This window comes from Oryza glaberrima, chromosome 5 (assembly GCF_000147395.1).
Source record: "Oryza glaberrima chromosome 5, OglaRS2, whole genome shotgun sequence".
Classification (NCBI taxonomy): domain Eukaryota; kingdom Viridiplantae; phylum Streptophyta; class Magnoliopsida; order Poales; family Poaceae; genus Oryza; species Oryza glaberrima.
In genome coordinates, this window is record NC_068330.1 from 464,442 (window position 1) to 481,767 (window position 17,326).

General features: G+C 40.1%; 3 protein-coding genes across 5 annotated transcripts; 1 reads left to right on the forward strand and 2 right to left on the reverse strand.

Annotated features, from left to right (window-relative positions):
- Positions 1–7,428: 7,428 nt before the first annotated feature.
- Positions 7,429–17,297, forward strand: LOC127774097 (uncharacterized protein At5g02240-like). 3 transcript variants are annotated; one of them, XM_052300370.1, is made up of 9 exons: positions 7,429–7,713; positions 7,948–8,219; positions 8,314–8,350; positions 8,528–8,625; positions 8,764–8,825; positions 9,109–9,232; positions 9,473–9,658; positions 16,553–16,608; positions 16,682–17,297. In XM_052300370.1, the coding sequence occupies exons 1-7, from the start codon at positions 7,545–7,547 to the stop codon at positions 9,590–9,592; spliced, it is 882 nt and encodes a 293-aa protein (XP_052156330.1). In that variant the 5' UTR covers positions 7,429–7,544; the 3' UTR covers positions 9,593–9,658; positions 16,553–16,608; positions 16,682–17,297. The 3 variants fall into 3 exon arrangements, with proteins under 3 accessions (XP_052156330.1, XP_052156332.1, XP_052156329.1); XM_052300369.1 differs by having other exon boundaries at positions 7,430–7,713; positions 16,553–16,771; positions 16,858–17,291; XM_052300372.1 differs by lacking the exons at positions 16,553–16,608; positions 16,682–17,297 and adding an exon at positions 15,674–16,517.
- On the reverse strand, positions 9,685–12,040 carry LOC127774094 (scarecrow-like protein 9). Its single transcript, XM_052300367.1, has one exon. The coding sequence runs from the start codon at positions 12,038–12,040 to the stop codon at positions 10,151–10,153; it is 1,890 nt and encodes a 629-aa protein (XP_052156327.1). The 3' UTR covers positions 9,685–10,150.
- On the reverse strand, positions 13,901–15,650 carry LOC127774096 (scarecrow-like protein 9). The gene has a single exon (XM_052300368.1). It carries the CDS (start codon positions 15,606–15,608, stop codon positions 13,917–13,919), a length of 1,692 nt encoding a protein of 563 aa, XP_052156328.1. The 5' UTR covers positions 15,609–15,650; the 3' UTR covers positions 13,901–13,916.
- Positions 17,298–17,326: the final 29 nt, after the last annotated feature.

Consider the following 17,326-nt stretch of genomic DNA (forward strand, 5'->3'; position numbering starts at 1 on the left):
AAGTGTCTCTCTATAGTAAAAGTTTTCTATGCAATTTTCAAAGTGCCTCTAAAAAGTGTCTCTACCCTATAAAACTCCTAATTTTAGAGCCAATTAAAAAAGTGTCTCTACCAAAAGTGCCTCTATATTGGGTTTTTTTTGTTGTAGTGATGGTACTCATGTCAAGCCGTTGTCCACCTTACTAATTATATCCCTCACCTCCGCAAACATATATACTTCCTCCATTCAAAAATGTAAGGTGTATTTTGTTTTCTTAGAACAAGACTTGGACTAACAATTGCTAGATATATCATTTATGTGACACAAAAGCTAGCACAATCATAAGGAAGTACTTTTGAATATGAATCTCATAACATCAATTTTGCGTCATAAAAAACATATTATAATAAAGTAACTGCTAGTCAAAGGCTTGTCCAAAAAAATATGCCATATATTTTCAAATGGAGGGAGTACCATATATATGCAGGTTTAATCTAGCTCTAGTGTCATCACTGTCCACTATGTATGCTCCCGCCATCGCCTTAACTCGAAGTCTACTTGTTAATTTTGTGGTCCACTATGGCACTATCCATAACAATAAATAAACCATACTACCAGGGTGTCCTAGACATGGCTCTAGCTGACGTGCGTATATATAGTAAGCTCCAAAACATTGCTCTGACCAACCGTTCTTTTTGTCGCTAACTATGACTTCTAGTTGAAACTAAAATCCACTTGTCTGAGAGGAAAAAACAAACCACGATCGCATCCACCAGATATATGTGAGAGTTTGATCTATCACTAGCGCGTCATCGCTATTTCTAGTACATATGCTTCCGTCATCACCTTAATTGTAGTCTATCTAATCTTCCTCCTTTTCCACTTGCCAACCCTAAACGAAATCGAATTCACTCGTTGATCTTGTGGTCGACTATGCGTAGTAAAATTGTATGTAGTACATAGCAAGCTACAACACCTTGGTATAGAGTAAGTGGTTTTTTCCCATCACTAGACAACATTTGGCTTCAAAAGCCACAACCATATCCAACCAATGTAAAAAAAAAGAGATAAAAGGTATGTCCCCTTGCTATTGACAATCCTCATCCATCAGATATACGTGAGTGTTTGATCTACCACTAGCGCGTCATCGCTATCTCAGCTACAAAACCTTGGTATAGAGTAAGTGGTTTTTTCCCATCACCGGACAACATTTGGCTTCAAAAGCCACGACCATATCCAACCAATGTAAAAAAAAAGAGATAAAAAGTATTTTCCCTTGCTATTTACAATCCTTGAGCTCATAACCTGTTGGGTAAATCAAATTTATCTTCAATGCACTAACCAACACAATCTCATGTCATACTTGTACATTTGTGCCTTATAGTATTTATATCTAGTTCGTTAGTATATTAACATTATAGAGCTTAAAATTCCTCAAAAAATGCCTTTACATAACACGCATATTTTTAAGTACCAAAAGAATGCATCTACAAGAGAAAATTAAATAAAATATACTAAAAATGTCTCTAAAGTGCCTCTAAAAGTGTCTCTACACTATAAAACTCCTTGTTTTAGAGATAATTCAAAAAGTGTCTCTACAAAAGTGCCTCTACATGTTTTTTTTTTGTTCTAGTGATGGTACTCATGTCAAGCCATTGTCCACCTTACTAATTATATCCCTGGCCTCTGCAAACATATATACTCCCTCCATTTAAAAATGTAAGGCACATTTTGTTATGTTAGAACAAGAATTGACTAATAATTGCTTCACTAATATATTGTTTATGTGGCACAAAAGTGCAATAATAAGAAGGTACTTCTGAATACAAATGTCAAACATCATTTTTGCGTCACAAAAATCATACTAGTCAAAGCCTTATTCTAACAAAACACAATACAGCTTATATTATATTTTGAAATGGAGGGATTACCCTATATGTGGGTCACTATCCACTATGTATGCTTCCGCCATCGTCTTAACTTGAAGTCTATGTGAACTCCCTCCCTTTTTACTCGCCACCCTAAACGAATGTTGATTTTGTAACCCACTATCCATAACAATAAAACCATGCTACCAGGCATGTTGTCCTAGGCGCGGCTCTAACTAACGTGCATATGTATAGTAAGCTCCAAACCATTGCTCTGACCAACCTTTTTTTTTTCACTAACTATGAACCCGGGTTGAAACTAAAAGTCACTTGTCCGAGAGTGAAAAAAAATGCACCGTCGCATCCACCATATATATATGAGTTTGATCTATCACTAGTGCGTCGTTGCTATCTCTAGTTTAGATGCTTCCGTCATCACCTTACTTATGGTTTATCTAAACTTCCTTCTTTTCCACTTCCACCCTAAACGAAATCGAGCTTGCTCATTGATCTTGTGGTCCACCACGCATAGTAAAATTGTATGTATAGTACATAGTAAGCTACAAAAACTTGGTGTAGAGTAAGTGCTTTTTTCCCTTCACTAGACGGCATTTGGCTTCGAAAGCCACAACAGTATAGATTAACATTATGAGAAGTGCCTCTTTAGAGCTTAAAATGCCTCAAAAAAATGTCTTTACATAACACGCAGCTTTTAAAGAACCAAAAGAATGCATCTACAAGATAAAATTAAGTAAAAATATACTAAAAGTGTCTCTAAAGTGTCCATAGAGTAAAAGTTTTCTAGGCAACTTTTAGAGTGCCACTAAAAGTGTCTCCACTCTATAAAACTCCTGATTTTAGAGACAACTCGAAAAGTGTCTCTATACCAAAAGTGCATGTATATAGGGTTTTTGTTGCAGTGGTGGTACTCATGTCAAGCCATTGTCCACCTTACTAATTATATCCCTCACCTCTACAAACATATATACTTCCTCCATTTAAAAATGCAAGGCGTATTTTGTTTTTTTTAAACAAGAGTTTGACTAACAATTGCTATATATATCATTTATGTGACACAAAAGTACGATCATAAGAAAGTACTTTCGAATACGAATCTCATAACATCAATTTTGCGTCACAAAAGCCATATTGTAAAAGAGTGATTAATAGTCAAAACCTTATTATAGTAGAGTAATACACCTTATATTATATTTTGAAATGGTGGGAGTACCCTATATATGCGGGTTTAATCTAGCTCTAGTATCATCACTATCCACTATGTATGTTTTCGCCATCATGTTAACTTGAAGTCTATGTGAACTCCCTCCCTTTTTGATCACCACCCCCAAACACATGTTGATTTTGTGGCCCACTATCCATAACAATAAAACCATGCTACCAGGTAAGTTGTCCTAGGTGCGGCTCTAATTGATATGCGTATGCATAGTAAGCTCCAAAGTATCGCTCTGACCAACCTTTTTTTTTTGTCACTAACTATGACCCCGGGTTGAAACCAAAAGTCACTTGTCTGGGTTTAAACTAATGCGTCATCGCTATCTCTAGTTTAGATGCTTCTGTCATCACCTTGATTGTAGTCTATCTAAACTTCCTCCTTTTTCACTTGCCATCTCCAAACGAAATCGAACTCGGTCGTTGATCTTGTGGTCTCCACTATCCATATGGTAAAGCTGGTACATAGTAAGTTACAAAACACTGGTATAGGGTAAGTGAATTTTCCCCTTCATTAGATGGCATTTGGCTTCGAAAGCCACTCTTTCGTTCGAAAGCGAAAAAACTAAGGTAAAGATAAACCATACCAAAGCATATATAGTATCAAACACGCGTCAAATATTTACCGTGCGCACGTGTGTTCTACATGTACGCGAATTATTCGGACCAATCAATCAATAAATTCCCAAAAACCAAGCTATTGATCCTAAAAAATGTCTATGGTAATCCTTTTCCTAGTGAATTTACCCATCCATGTATACCCATGCCCCTAGCTAGATCAAAAGCAATGCATAGATCTCAAACTAACTACCATAAGTCTGAGATCGAAGAGAGAACACTGTAATTAATACTCAAGCAAGTTACCAAAAAGAAATTAAGAAAGATGTAAGGAGAATACCATGAGAAGGGAAATTAAAGATGTATGAGGAACGATCTAAAGGGCTTATTAATCATACTCCATGTATCGGCCGGCCGGGAATAAACTGAGTAGAGGTGATACATTGATGAGAAATTAAAGGAAATCGATTAAGAAAGGCGACTAATCAATAAAGAGAAACCTCCAATATAATCCGACGCAGGCAAAGGATCGTCGTCGACGATGATCATGGATGGGGTGGCGAGCTAGCTAGTACTCGTCGCGCCAGCAGATGAGCATTTGGATGCAGCGGCGTATGATGTAGAAGCGCGCCCGGTGCTCCTTCACCGTCTTGGTCAGCCGATGCTTTATGTTCTCCGCGGAGTAGCTCCGGCACGGCATCTTCACTTGCTCCGGCGACGACGATGGCGGCGGCGACTTCTTCAGGCCCTTCGTCGTCTTCATCACCTGCTCCTTCCGCACGGCGACGTTGCCGCCTGCAGCAGCCTCCTTCGTCTTCAGGTTCTTGCAGGTCTTCTTCATCACATGCACTTCCCTTGCGCCGCCTGCTGCAGCCTCCATAGTCGTGGTGGTGGTGGTGGTGGTGATGGTCGTGGTCTTCGATGGAGAAAGAGATTTGAGGATCGCGACGACGGTGATGAGGTAAGCTATAGCTATAGCTAGAGAGAGCGGTCACTCACACCTGGCTGGGTGTGCCGCGCCTGGGGTCTAAACCACGCGCAGCCACTGCTGACGTGTGGGGCCCACATCGGCCGTCCGAGGATCACGTCCCGCCGAGCCGACCACACGCACGCACGAGCCCGGTGCGGGTCGTAGCTTGCTTGCTGCTTCAGTTCCTCTCTCATCTCTCATCTCTCGCTCGCGGCCACGGCCACAGCCACTGCCAGCATATGATCATGTCATGCTGTGCATGCCTAGCTTTCCAGTTGATTCCAAGAGAGAGAAAGAGAGGAGAAAAATTATTTTTACAAGCAGTATATATAATGTAAAGTATATATAACGGATGGATGGAAATTGCAATATAATATATATATGGCAAATAATATTGTTGCTAGCTCCATCTTTTCCAGCTAGCACACTTTTATTTCTTTCTGCCACAATGAACCTTGTGCACCACAGGATATTAGCTATGGAGAAAAAAACGAAACGATTTATAGTTTTACACTACTTGCTGTCTTTATTACGACGCTCTGATTAATCATTCTTACCTGATCAATGTCGTATGTACACAAACTCAAACGTGCATAAATACATTCGCTTCTGGCCCTGGTTTTGATTTTTGAAATGTTGATGTATCGGATCATATCGGAGATCAAAACAGAAAATGGAATAATGGTCGATGCAAACTAACTTCTATATATTCCACTCAATCGCCAATAGCCAAGACTTAATTAATTACTTAACCAACACTACCAGAAACTGAAATACCCCTGACGGCCGCAATTTTTACTGACGTGTGTGCATACACGTTAGGAAATTGAACCCTGACGGACACATGTCAGGCAAATTTATTTTTCCCCGACAAGCTAGTTCTGACGGTGACATGTCCGGAACTATTTTCCTGACGGGATTTTCTTTATTTCTGACGGGATTTAGCCGTCAGAAGTAATACAATTTCTGGTAGTGCAAGATACTCAAATTCCCACGTAGATATGCATATATATGCTTGCACAGTAAACAAAGATGAGTATTTATTTAATTTTACATCTCTTTCAACCGTATATATATATACTCCATCTTGTATAGTTCACTGTCAGAACATACGCATGGTTACACTATAGTTACATTACATTTGAAAGTTAATTTCTTTTTAGAAAAAAAACTTATATTACGGTAGCTTTTTAGATAATTTACATGTTGTTAAATTATACGATTTTTTAAAAAAAGAATTGATGGTAAAATATTAAAAAATATTTGACTTATAACAAAGCTATAATGGCATCTAATTTAAAACAGAGAGAATATCGGGAATGCGTGGGCCTTTTTTAGGGAGACAAATGCATAAACTTATAGAAATAGATGACTTCACCCATCAAGATTTAAATTTTAGTGTTCACGTATATTACGCATTGTTGTGCACTTTCAATACGATTTTTGGCGAGGTCGAGAGATACCCATGTCGTCCATCTATTTAACCATGTGTTATATATGGACACACACATATGTATGTGGGTATGGGTGTTATGTGTGTGCACGTATTCGATGTTATGAAAGAAAGAATGCATATAAGTTTTACTTGTCAGTTTCAAGTTTCTAAGTAATTAACTTTGCGTCAACATTATTTGTTGTTGCGATTTTTTTTTAAAAAAAAGAAGCACTATATGAATTTGTATAGAAATAGAGAACAAAATGAAAGGAAAGAAGTAGCGTGAGCTTATAGTGTTTCTTCTTGTAGAACCTGTCGACTCGGGATTTAAGTTACGACTACTTATTTGTTACTAGGGGTGGAAAGAAAGCTCAGGCTCGTGAGCTCAGCTCGGGCTTGGCTCGAGCTTGGTTGGCTTGGCTCGACTCGTAAGCCAAACAAGCCAAGCCCAAGCCTCCTTTTTAGCTCGTTGCTGAAATGAGCCGAGCCGAGCTAGCTCGCGAGCCGCTTGTTTTGGCTCGCGAGCCTAGGCCATCGTGTGTTTATATTGATTATTTTACTTTATATAGTGTTATTATTTGTCAACTTGAAATTTATCATTAAGATTTTGAAGAATTGAATATAAAAACTTATTTAAATTTTACATGTTGATGATTTGTTTTTACTTTTTTTTAATAATTACAAAATATATATGAATAGGTGTTTCAACAGAAAAGCTTGCAAGCCAGCTCGAGCTGGCTCGAGCCAGGAAACGAGCCGAGCCGAGCTTAAGTTTTAGCTTGTTTCCCTAACCAAGCCGAGCCAAGCCAAGCCTAGTTTTTTGCGAGCCACTGCAAGCCGAGCCGAGCCAGGCTTGGCTCGGCTCGTTTCCACCCCTATTTGTTACTGATAGTCTTTCTTCGGAGGTTCAGGTGCTTACAGGAGATGTGTGTGCGTATGTCTGGTTTCATAGCATCGTGCTTCGTAGTAAAATAGAGTAAATTTCATAAAACCTCATCTATTATGATCCAAGTTGTATAAAAACCAAAATAATTTTGGCACGTGATATATAACCTTGGGTATTATGATTCTATAGTTTTACAAAATCACACCTTTAACCATTTTGATTTACTTTTATATAAAAATTTTTAAAAAACGGATGTAACATTTATATGATGGGATAAAATCCTTATAATTTGAGATATGATTGTAAAACTCAAAAATGGTATTGCGAAACTTAAGAACCATAATACCTGAGGTTATATAACACATGCCAAAATACTTGTAGTTTTGTGTAACTTAGACCATAATATTATTGGCGGAGTTTTATGAAATTTACTCAAAAATATATATGAAATGAAAGGATGGTAAAATGGAACGCAGGGAGGTCCGGCCCACAGGGACATGCGGCCCAGTAATAGAAGAAGTCGATTAGGAGCAGCGGGAAAGCGATAAGGAAAGCGACAGCCATAGCCACTCGCTGCGCCTCCTCCTCATCGCCTCGCCGTCGCCGGAGAAGACAACCATGACCACCATCGCCGCGCGGATGCCGTTTGCGGGCCCACGCCTCAGGCCTCCCTGCAACCTCACCGCCTCGAGGCCGGGTCCCAGGAGGGCCGGGCTGGCCGTCGTCTCCGCCGCCGCCGGTGGCCCGCTTCCCACCGTGCTCGTCACCGGCGCAGGCGGCCGAACAGGTGCAATGTACTCCTTGCGGAAACCCCTCTCATGCCCCTCCTCGCCATCTTGCCCATTTGGTTCCTCGTGTTCATCGAATCGAATCGAATTTTCTTTTTTAGATAATGGAATCGATTTTCCTTGCAAGAAGAAAGAAATCTAGTTTCGTGCACATCTACTCTTGCAAGAATTTGACTCGGTTTTCCCTTTTGCACGCTGCAATTGGCCTCTCTGTGATGATGATGATCTTTCAGGCCAGATTGTGTACAAGAAGCTCAAGGAGAGGGCGGACCAATTTGTGGGGAGAGGGCTAGTCAGGACTGAAGAGAGCAAAGCCAAGATTGGGGGCGCCGCCGACGTGTTCGTCGGGGACATAAGAGATCCCGCGAGCATTGCTCCTGCCATTGACGGCATCGACGCGCTTATCATCCTCACCAGTGCGGTTCCGAAAATGAAGCCTGGGTTTGATCCCAGCAAGGGGGGACGCCCAGAGTTCTACTTTGAGGATGGCTCTTATCCTGAGCAGGTGATTAAATGTATTTTGTGTCACTCACATTTTCTGTATCAACTTGTGCCTTCATTTGAAATTGATGTTTTCTGCTATTTGCTACTCTTTGAAGGTGGATTGGATTGGCCAGAAGAATCAAATAGATGCTGGTAAAACATCTTTGTCTTGCAGATGGATTCTTTGAACTTGTTTCTTTTCAGCTATGCTGTTCTTTAAACCAGTATTATCAATGACTTGTTGGTCTAGCTAGCATAGCTCCTTTTTTTTTTCAGTTAATTCATTCCTTGTTCATGATTCGTTTATGTTTTTTCGTCATCTTCATGTAGCCAAGAGCATTGGTGTAAAACAGGTGGTTTTGGTTGGATCCATGGGCGGCACAGATGTCAATCACCCACTAAATAAGTTAGGAAATGCAAATATACTGGTATATAACATGTGCAAAGTCTTTCTTTCTTCTAATTTATTCATCTTTATGTGTGCGTGTTCATGTGTATGCATGCATGAGCACATCATATGCACTGTTTACAAGCTCAGAATACTTTAATGTTCTTTGAATTCGCAGGTTTGGAAGAGGAAGGCGGAGCAGTACCTAGCAGACTCAGGTCTACCATATACAATTATAAGGTTGTAAAGCAAGACATCTCTTGAAAATATAGTTGTGATTTGTGAAATGCACATTGTCTTGCAGTCTACATAATTTTACTAGCACATTAGCTTTCTAGAACATGGTTTCACCTTTCTTCCCTATAGCTATAGGTGCCTGCAGCCTGATCATAAACTCAAACCTTATGTATGTCTGTCAGGAATAAAGAACAAACCCTCAGTGCAGTTGAAATCTGGAAGAATTATTGTAACTTGAATCAGGAGATTGCATCGACATACTCTTTTCATTTTGTTTTTAATGCAGGGCTGGAGGATTACAGGATAAAGATGGTGGTGTGCGGGAGTTGCTTGTTGGGAAGGATGATGAGATCTTGAAGACAGAAACAAAAACTATTGCCAGAGCAGATGTTGCAGAAGTTTGTTTACAGGTACCTTCACAACTGTGGATGACATGTTACTGTTCATAATCTCTGCTCGGTGAATTTTGCATCTACCATGTCTGATGTCTCCGAGAACAATGTTAATCTACCAAAACGTTATCTATCTGAAAATGTTAATTTACCAAACATAAAGGTTGCAACATTCTCTGCTTGCACATGCCATGTATTTTTATATCAAGTGCTGATTCTGTTGCCTAATCCATCTGTGCCTGTTCCTTTCCTTTGCAGGCCTTGCTATTTGAGGAGGCAAGGTTTAAGGCATTTGATCTGGCATCAAAACCTGAAGGTGAAGGAGTACCTACAACTGATTTCAGGGCTCTTTTTTCGCAAGTTAATAGTCGCTTCTAAGAAGTATAATCTGTCAACGAGGCACAATATTTGTGATGGAATAATATGAAGTGTGTATTGAGTGAGGTTAGTTTCCTAGCATATATGCATTTTTTTTGTTCATCCTTGTATTAGTAGGCAGTTGATTCTGCATATATTTTTAATTATCTGTGATCTTTTTGTTACCTGGTACTGTTTTGAGAAAAAAAAAGTTCGCTAATTGCATACCAATATAACAAAGGCAGTTACTTATTACTCAATCATTCAATATCTTCAAATCATTTAAGAGAAATACAGATGATTGCTATAGTAATGCATTCACAGTAAGAGTATGTTAAGAGCAAATTTAGTTACCCACCCCTACCGAGAACTCCTTGTTCGTATTAATTGGAAAAATACAGAGAGCAAACATAAGTCGGAAAACCAAGCCATCTTCCAAGATCATCTCCAATATCCATCAACACAAGAAATAAATTGCAATACTTAGAACCCTTATGCTGATGATTGCATAACTAGCTTTTGAGAATATTGCAGACTGATTGAGATCTGCTTTGGTCTTTCTGATTACCACATGATCACCTAGGTTTCCACTTTCCATGTTGACAGTGCCTGTATTATCCTCCCCTTCCATCCCTGCAGCAGCCAGCCACTATCTTCATCAATTACAAAGTCTTCATGATAAAGTTCCTTGTAATGTACTGATCTATTCAGAATGGCTTGATTAACAGGACGTTGCTTGAACCCAGCCCTGAGGATCCTCATTTGCCACTGTTTGTAGCTTTCTGGCCTCTCAATCCTTTCTGCACCTTCGCATGCTACAGCATTAAGTGCATCATTCCCAAAGAGATCCTTCTCTACCAATATCCTTGCTTCATGGTTCCTAGGAACATTGTTGTCGAGCATATCAAAAAGTGATGAGTAATGGAATAAAACCTCTCTGAATCTAGTCAGAAAGAATGGGGAGCTGTACAATCCATTCACAACACCAAGAATGAAAACCTGCGGGTTCATCCTCTTCATCATGTGTAGTACCCTATCCCTTGCACTATCAATGTTTTCTGTCTCATCACCTAGCTTTCTCATTCGTGACATGCAGTTGATTATGAGTACCTCATCCTTGTCAATACTGAGATCCTCGATGCAGATAGTTTCCCATCTTGAAGCAATGCCATGATACTGGAAAGGTACGTTGAACATATTTGCATACTCTGCCAACCGCTTTCCAGTCTCCTCAATCCTTTCATGAGGGCGAAAACCAGGCTGGGGTACATCTACACCTGTGATTCGAAGCTTAGGGGGGCCACCTTCTCGCTTTGCAAGTCGCTGAATTAGACATGGCCACTGAAAGCCGAAGAGGATGCCAAAATCAACGATATGCAATGTTGTTTTCCCCTCCAATGCATCAATGATGGTTTTGTTGGAGAAGTAGTATGTTACCATCTCAAAAGGGCATGCTACAAAATATAGATGATAGGCCTTTAGCATGTCTCTGGTGCTCGTTTGTTTCGCCATCAGTTTTTCGTACATTTGACTCCCAGTCCCAGCCAAGCGAGCCTCGAGGCCATCTGCAAAGCAGTTTGCTAGCCTCTGAGAACCATCTCCATCTGGCAAAGCGTGATGCCTTATTTTCCTCAGTAGCTCACTAGCAAAGGGATGGTTGTTAGATGCTATCGCTTGTGCACATTGGATGAGAAGAACACTGAGATCTATTGCCTCTTTCTGTTTCTTCTTACTACTGTGTGGCTTCCTTTGCCCTTTTCCATATCCTTTGCTTTGAAATTTCTTTGGGTTGTCGCTTGCTTCTTTTGCCATCATTCCTCTAAGGTTAGCAACTTCACCAGGGAGCTGCCTATTGCAGAGCAGAATACTATCAAACATTTCATCCCGTATTGTTTCACTAGTGGAGATGGCCATATGCTTACTGTTCCTTGCTTCCATCAACTCTATGTGCTCAACATGAGGATCATGAGGATGATTCCTTATTTTGTTCTCATGCTTGCCCTTCTGTTCTGTTGTCTCTGTTGTTTGTTTGCAAGCATAAAGACCATTCTTCTCTGGATCATCCACCAACTTTTCAATATTTGGAATGAACCTCTTTGCTTCCTCAACACCTCTCCTGAATTGCAAAGCCAAACGGTCAAATTCAGAAGACCAGTCGGTGGTTATCGAATGCGCATCCTGTGACCCAAGGAGATCACTAACAAAGCTACCACTACATGCCTGTTCATGATAACTGCTGCTACCATTATCAGGGTAATCTGCTTGACTGTCACCGTTAATTGCTGTCTCCTTAGATGAAGATGGGTATGCCTTCCCAAGAATATCATAGAAGGGCTTCTCTGTCGCCTGAAGTGCATCCTGTCCTTTTTTTATGCTGATCTTTTCATCAATATCCTCCTCCATCAATATTCTGTTTATATAATCAAGAGTTATGTTTGAGTTGGTCTGACAATACTCAGGGCTGTCCATTATGCTAGACCTGCATTGCTTTAAGCTTCTGAAGCAGAAATTTGTGATCTACAAAAGAGCAAGTCAACCTTTTAGAAGGGTTTCTTTACCAGCCAATGTCTTTTTTTTTTTTTTTGCCTCTCAAAACTTGCTAAAATATCAAAATAAGTCATAGATAGGATAATAGGATAAGTTCAAGAGTTCTTTTATGGTCCTGAGAGGTGCCACGCTAATTAACAACAGGAGTTGCCAATATGAATGAAAACATTAAAATTCGGAGGTACTGGTACCTCCCAGGACTGTAATCAGCAAAACATAGTTTTTTGCCTAGATAAACTGACATGTAAAACCATCTCTGGCACCCAATTTTGAAGATTGTATGCACTACTTACCTGCTATGTAAATCATACTTTTGACATGGATAACCTCCAAACTCTGGAAGACACCTTTTGTTGAGAAAAAATGTTGGTGTATCAAAATGTAGGAGTTGGTAACTTGGTATACCAACTACACTGTAGAATATATCCCAAATATACTTTTTATGATGTATACTACTATTACTGCTGTTACCAATTGTTAACAGCAGCAAGAGAGATTACATCAGTATTTACCTAGCTTAATGATGTATCTGGCCTATGGTGAGGAAGGAGGGAGGTGAAAAACTGGGGACTTTATTTTGAGCCATTGAGAGTAGTGGCATTGTCCAGTCCTTATGAGAGGGGCTGAGGCTCCTTAGTTGTGCTGATGGGTGAGCTTTTCTTGTTGATGTGAAAATTGTTTAATGTTCCTCTTGGTCTTTATTTCTTGTTACTTTCTTGTTGACATCTGGCTGATTAATATTAGGGTTATTTCTTGTAACCTTCTTCTTGACACTTTTCTGATTTATAAAATATATAACTGTGACATGAAGGTAACAGATCATATTCCAAATGGCTTTCTTGTGATCATTTCTGTTACAAACTAGGCACCATTGTCATTCATCCAGGCTGGGCCTTTTGGTTCAGTTTGGACACATAGATGCCCCCAATTATAACCAAAGAGAAGGATGTGACAACTGATAAAAGGACATCATGTGCCCAGGAAAATGATAAGTAAACTGGAAATTCTAAAATTATTGTCTAACTATTTAACGTATTGTGCTATTTACTCTAATCCCACGTTAAACAGTAACCGGCCATTGGAAATTTAGAATACAATCAGTAATCTAACTTAGGAGTAAAAAAAATATGAGAATATGAGAACTAAAAGTTATGAATATAATCTAGAAATTGTACTTCCAAGAATAATTTACTGGTATACAATGAAGTAGTTATTTCCAGCCAAATAGTTTGCTAATAGATGGAAAGAACAATTGCATGTCGCTGGAGCACAGTCTCTTGTTTAAGCTGTATGATTCCAGCTATTCATTGCTTGCAGCTTTTTTTGTCTCCTTCTCAGGTATTTAAAATTATTATTTTTGCTTCCCCATTCACATGCACTTAGATGTTGCACTATTACAACCTATTATGCATGAAAGAACAAGGGATAGACACATTGGTTTTAGAAAACAACAGTTTCACTACTAGAGTAGTTTTCTATTACACATTTACACTTTGTTCTGAAATAAAACAAGAAGACTTTTAGTATGGTCCTTAGGGAGGAACCTTGAACTTCCAAATAGTACATATTGTTGAGATGGAAGGACTGGTACCTCCTTCAAAGGTATAAAAAAAGTATGTTATACACTTCGTTTAGTTTAGTTTCTATATATGCTCATGTACAATCAAATCAATACATATAAAGGATACATATATGTTCATTTATTGTGTTTACGACTGTTCAAGTAGATACAGAGATTGGCAGTTGCCTATACACCTTTGAGCACCATAGCATATGTACATGAAAAACTGTTTGAATCTTACTGATCCAAATATGATTCATTTGGCTTCCATGTGGATATGGCATAAATTACTCTCCCTTTCCATCCTTGTAGTAGCCAGCCACCATCTTCATCAGCAACAAAGTCCTCATGGTAAATCCCTTTCTTCATATTTATTATCTCTTTCAAGGTGGCTGGATCGACAGGGAGCTGCTTGAACCCAGCCTTGAGGCACCGTGCTTGCCACTGCTTGTAACTTTCTGGCCTCTCAGTCCTTTCTGCACCCTCGCATGCTATGATGTTAAGTGCTTCCTGCCCAAAGAGTCCCCTCTCTATCATCTTCCTCGCCTCGTTATCCCGTGGAACATTTGCATCAATCATGTCAAACAATGAAGAGTAATGGAACAGAACCTCTTTGAAACGTGTGATGAAGAAGGGAGAGCTGTATGATCCATTGACAATACCGAGAATAAAAACCCTTGGGTTCATCATCCTCATTATTTTCAGCACCCTATCCCTTGCGCTATTCATAGATACCATCTCATCACCAAGATTCTTCATCCTGAACATACAGTTGACTATGAGCACTTCATCCTTGTCAATGTTCAGGTCCTCAATTTGTACGGTTTCCCACCGTGAAGCAATGCCCTGATATTGAAAAGGCACCTTGAACAAGTTTGCATAATCAGCCAACCGCTTCCCTGTCTCCTCAATTATTTCACAGGGGTGGAAACCTGGCTGGGGCATATCTATACCTGTGATCCTAAGCTTGGGTGGACCCCCTTCTTCATTTGCAAGCCGCTGAATCAATGATGGCCACTGAAAGCCAGTGCAAATGCCGAAATGAACAATGTGCACCTTTCTTGGTTGCTGCCCCTTTGATGCATCAAGAATAGTTTGGTTTGCATAGGCGAATGACGCCCTTTCGAAAGGGCAAGCTGAAAGGTAGAGGCTGTAAGCCTTCAACAAACTCTCAGCACTGGTTCGGCTTGCCATGAGCTTGCGATACACCTGGCTCCCGATCCCAGCCAAGCGCGCCTCCAGACCATCCACCAAGTAAAATGCCAACCTCTGGTTACTATCTCCATCTGGTGAAGAATGCTGTCTTATCTTCTTCACTAGTTCACTGGCCGAAATGCGGTCGTCAGCTGCTACTGCTTGTGCACAGTGGATGAGGAGATTCCTGAGATCAACTACATCCTTCTTGAGTTGTTTCATACCCCGTAATTTTCGTTGTGCAGATCCTCTGGTTTGTCCATTCAGTGAATTCTTGCGTGCTTGCTTCGTCATTATTTTTCGAAGATTTGATGCTTCGGCGAAATTCTCCACACCATAGCAGAGCAGAACCCTGTCAAACATATCATTCCGGATTATTTCACAGTAAGTGATGGCATAGCGTTTGCTGTTCCTCCCTTCCAAGATATCCAAGTCTGTGGTGTAAGGGCTGTGCCTTTGATCTGTCAACTCAAAGATTGCATATCTTTTCTTGTCTCCTACTTTTGCCTTCGTGGTCATTTTTGAAATGGAGAGCCCCCGGTCAGTGTCCAAATCGATCACCAACTTATCAATAATTGGAACAAATCTCTTTTCCTCCTCGGCACCTCTTCTAATTTGGAAGCCAGGGATGCCAAAGGTAGAAGTCCAGGCAGTGCTTACCAAGTGTTGGTTTGGAAGAAAAAGACTCCTGCCATAGCTATATGGACTCAATGGGGTTGGCAAGGGCTGTAACATGTTGAAACTGGAATGGCTACTATGGTACCTACTATGATAATTGTTTCTGCTACTGCTCTCATCAGGCGTATCTGGTTCATTTGCGCTATGGAGTGCTAGCCGGTTTAGCGATGGTGGATATACCTGGCCAAGAATATCATAGAAGGGTTTCTCTGCAGCCTGAAGAGCAGCCTCCCCTTGGTGCAGGTCAACCCTCTCATCGACGTCCTCCATCAGCACCCGACTTATGTAGCAAAGGGCATCGCTTGATCTGATCCTCTGGTACTCTAGACTAAGCGCTGCATCAATCTGAAATTGTTGTTGTCCAAGATTACTTTTGTCATTGCAAATCCCAGGGATGGTGACTGCACCTGACAAATACGTTCTTGATCCTGTGGTTGGCTGGGAAAACAGCTGCGGATCGCTGGGGCTGTAGTTGTACAAGCTGAGTTGCTGCTGGGAAGAACAGGAAGACCCATCATGTGGCTGTTCTGTTTCTGTGGTGGTGTATTGATTGTCAAAGGGAAGCTCAATCACCATTTGTTTTTTTTTTTTTTGCCACCTGAAAACTGAATGACAGATATATCCTGTCCCACAGCAAATGAATTCAGTTTGTTGTCTGTAAAAGGGAAAGTGAAGCAAGTTTTGCATGAGACAGATTCTGAATTCTTCTTCATGATCACGGATACTCAAAATTATGTTCAGCCTACTCATTTGGTAGAATTCAGAACATTTGCATCCCCAAACCATAGAAGGTTGTTTATAAGAGGGAACCGCAACCAGTTAGCGCATTATTTCCTCACCCTTTTTTTCTTTGGAAATTCAGCTTATAATTGATTCGGTGTGAACTTCTATGAAAACAAGCAAAACTATGGTCTCCAGTAACAAATTGAATTGTGTTGCATAAATTACACAACAGTACACCTGAAGTACTCGTTTCTAACATTCTGAATGTTGAACTGCAGGAGGCTCCTGATGGAAGAGCTCAAGAACATTGTTGTCTGCTAATTATGGAAAACAGGCAAGTAGTTAAAGTAGACAAACACGCACCTTACTTATCAGCAGTTCCAATTCAGCAACAACATCATATATAGGTTCCTTGAGACACAGAAGTGAAGGAAGAGGGGCATGGGCCATGTTCATTTCAGATTATATAGAGATCATGTTGTCCCCATGAAATGAAGGTGGTTTTCCAATTTCGGTAGCTAATGTTTGGTAGTGAGACCAGTGTCGATGTAAACTAAAATCTTTGTATGTATCTTTCTTTCAGGGTTCAGATTGCTCCACCGTTTTTTGGGGGGATATTCTTGATGCAATATAAAAAAAGGCGAATATTAGGGATGGCTTGATGATCTAAGGCTCCCGTACATGTTTTTTGCGAGAAAGTAGCTAGCGAGCCCAGCTAGAAACAATCCTTCTTCTTAAGATAATGAGCTAGGAACATCCTTTTATTTGTCCATCTGTAGTTAACTACAATGCCTTGGCATCAAGAATCTCCAATCAAGAACACGTTCACACTATAATGTGTCTAGCAGCAGCTAGCATCATTATCCTAAAAAAATTTAGCTACATACATAAACATTTAAAAGAGTAAAGTGTATTGCTGGCACTTAAATTTGTTCGTCTTATCTAGGTCCTTGATATTGTTAAAGTGTATTATTTTGTTCTCAAATTACCATGACATCTTTGAGATCCTATATGGCACTCACGTGTCAAATTACCACGACACCTTTGAGATC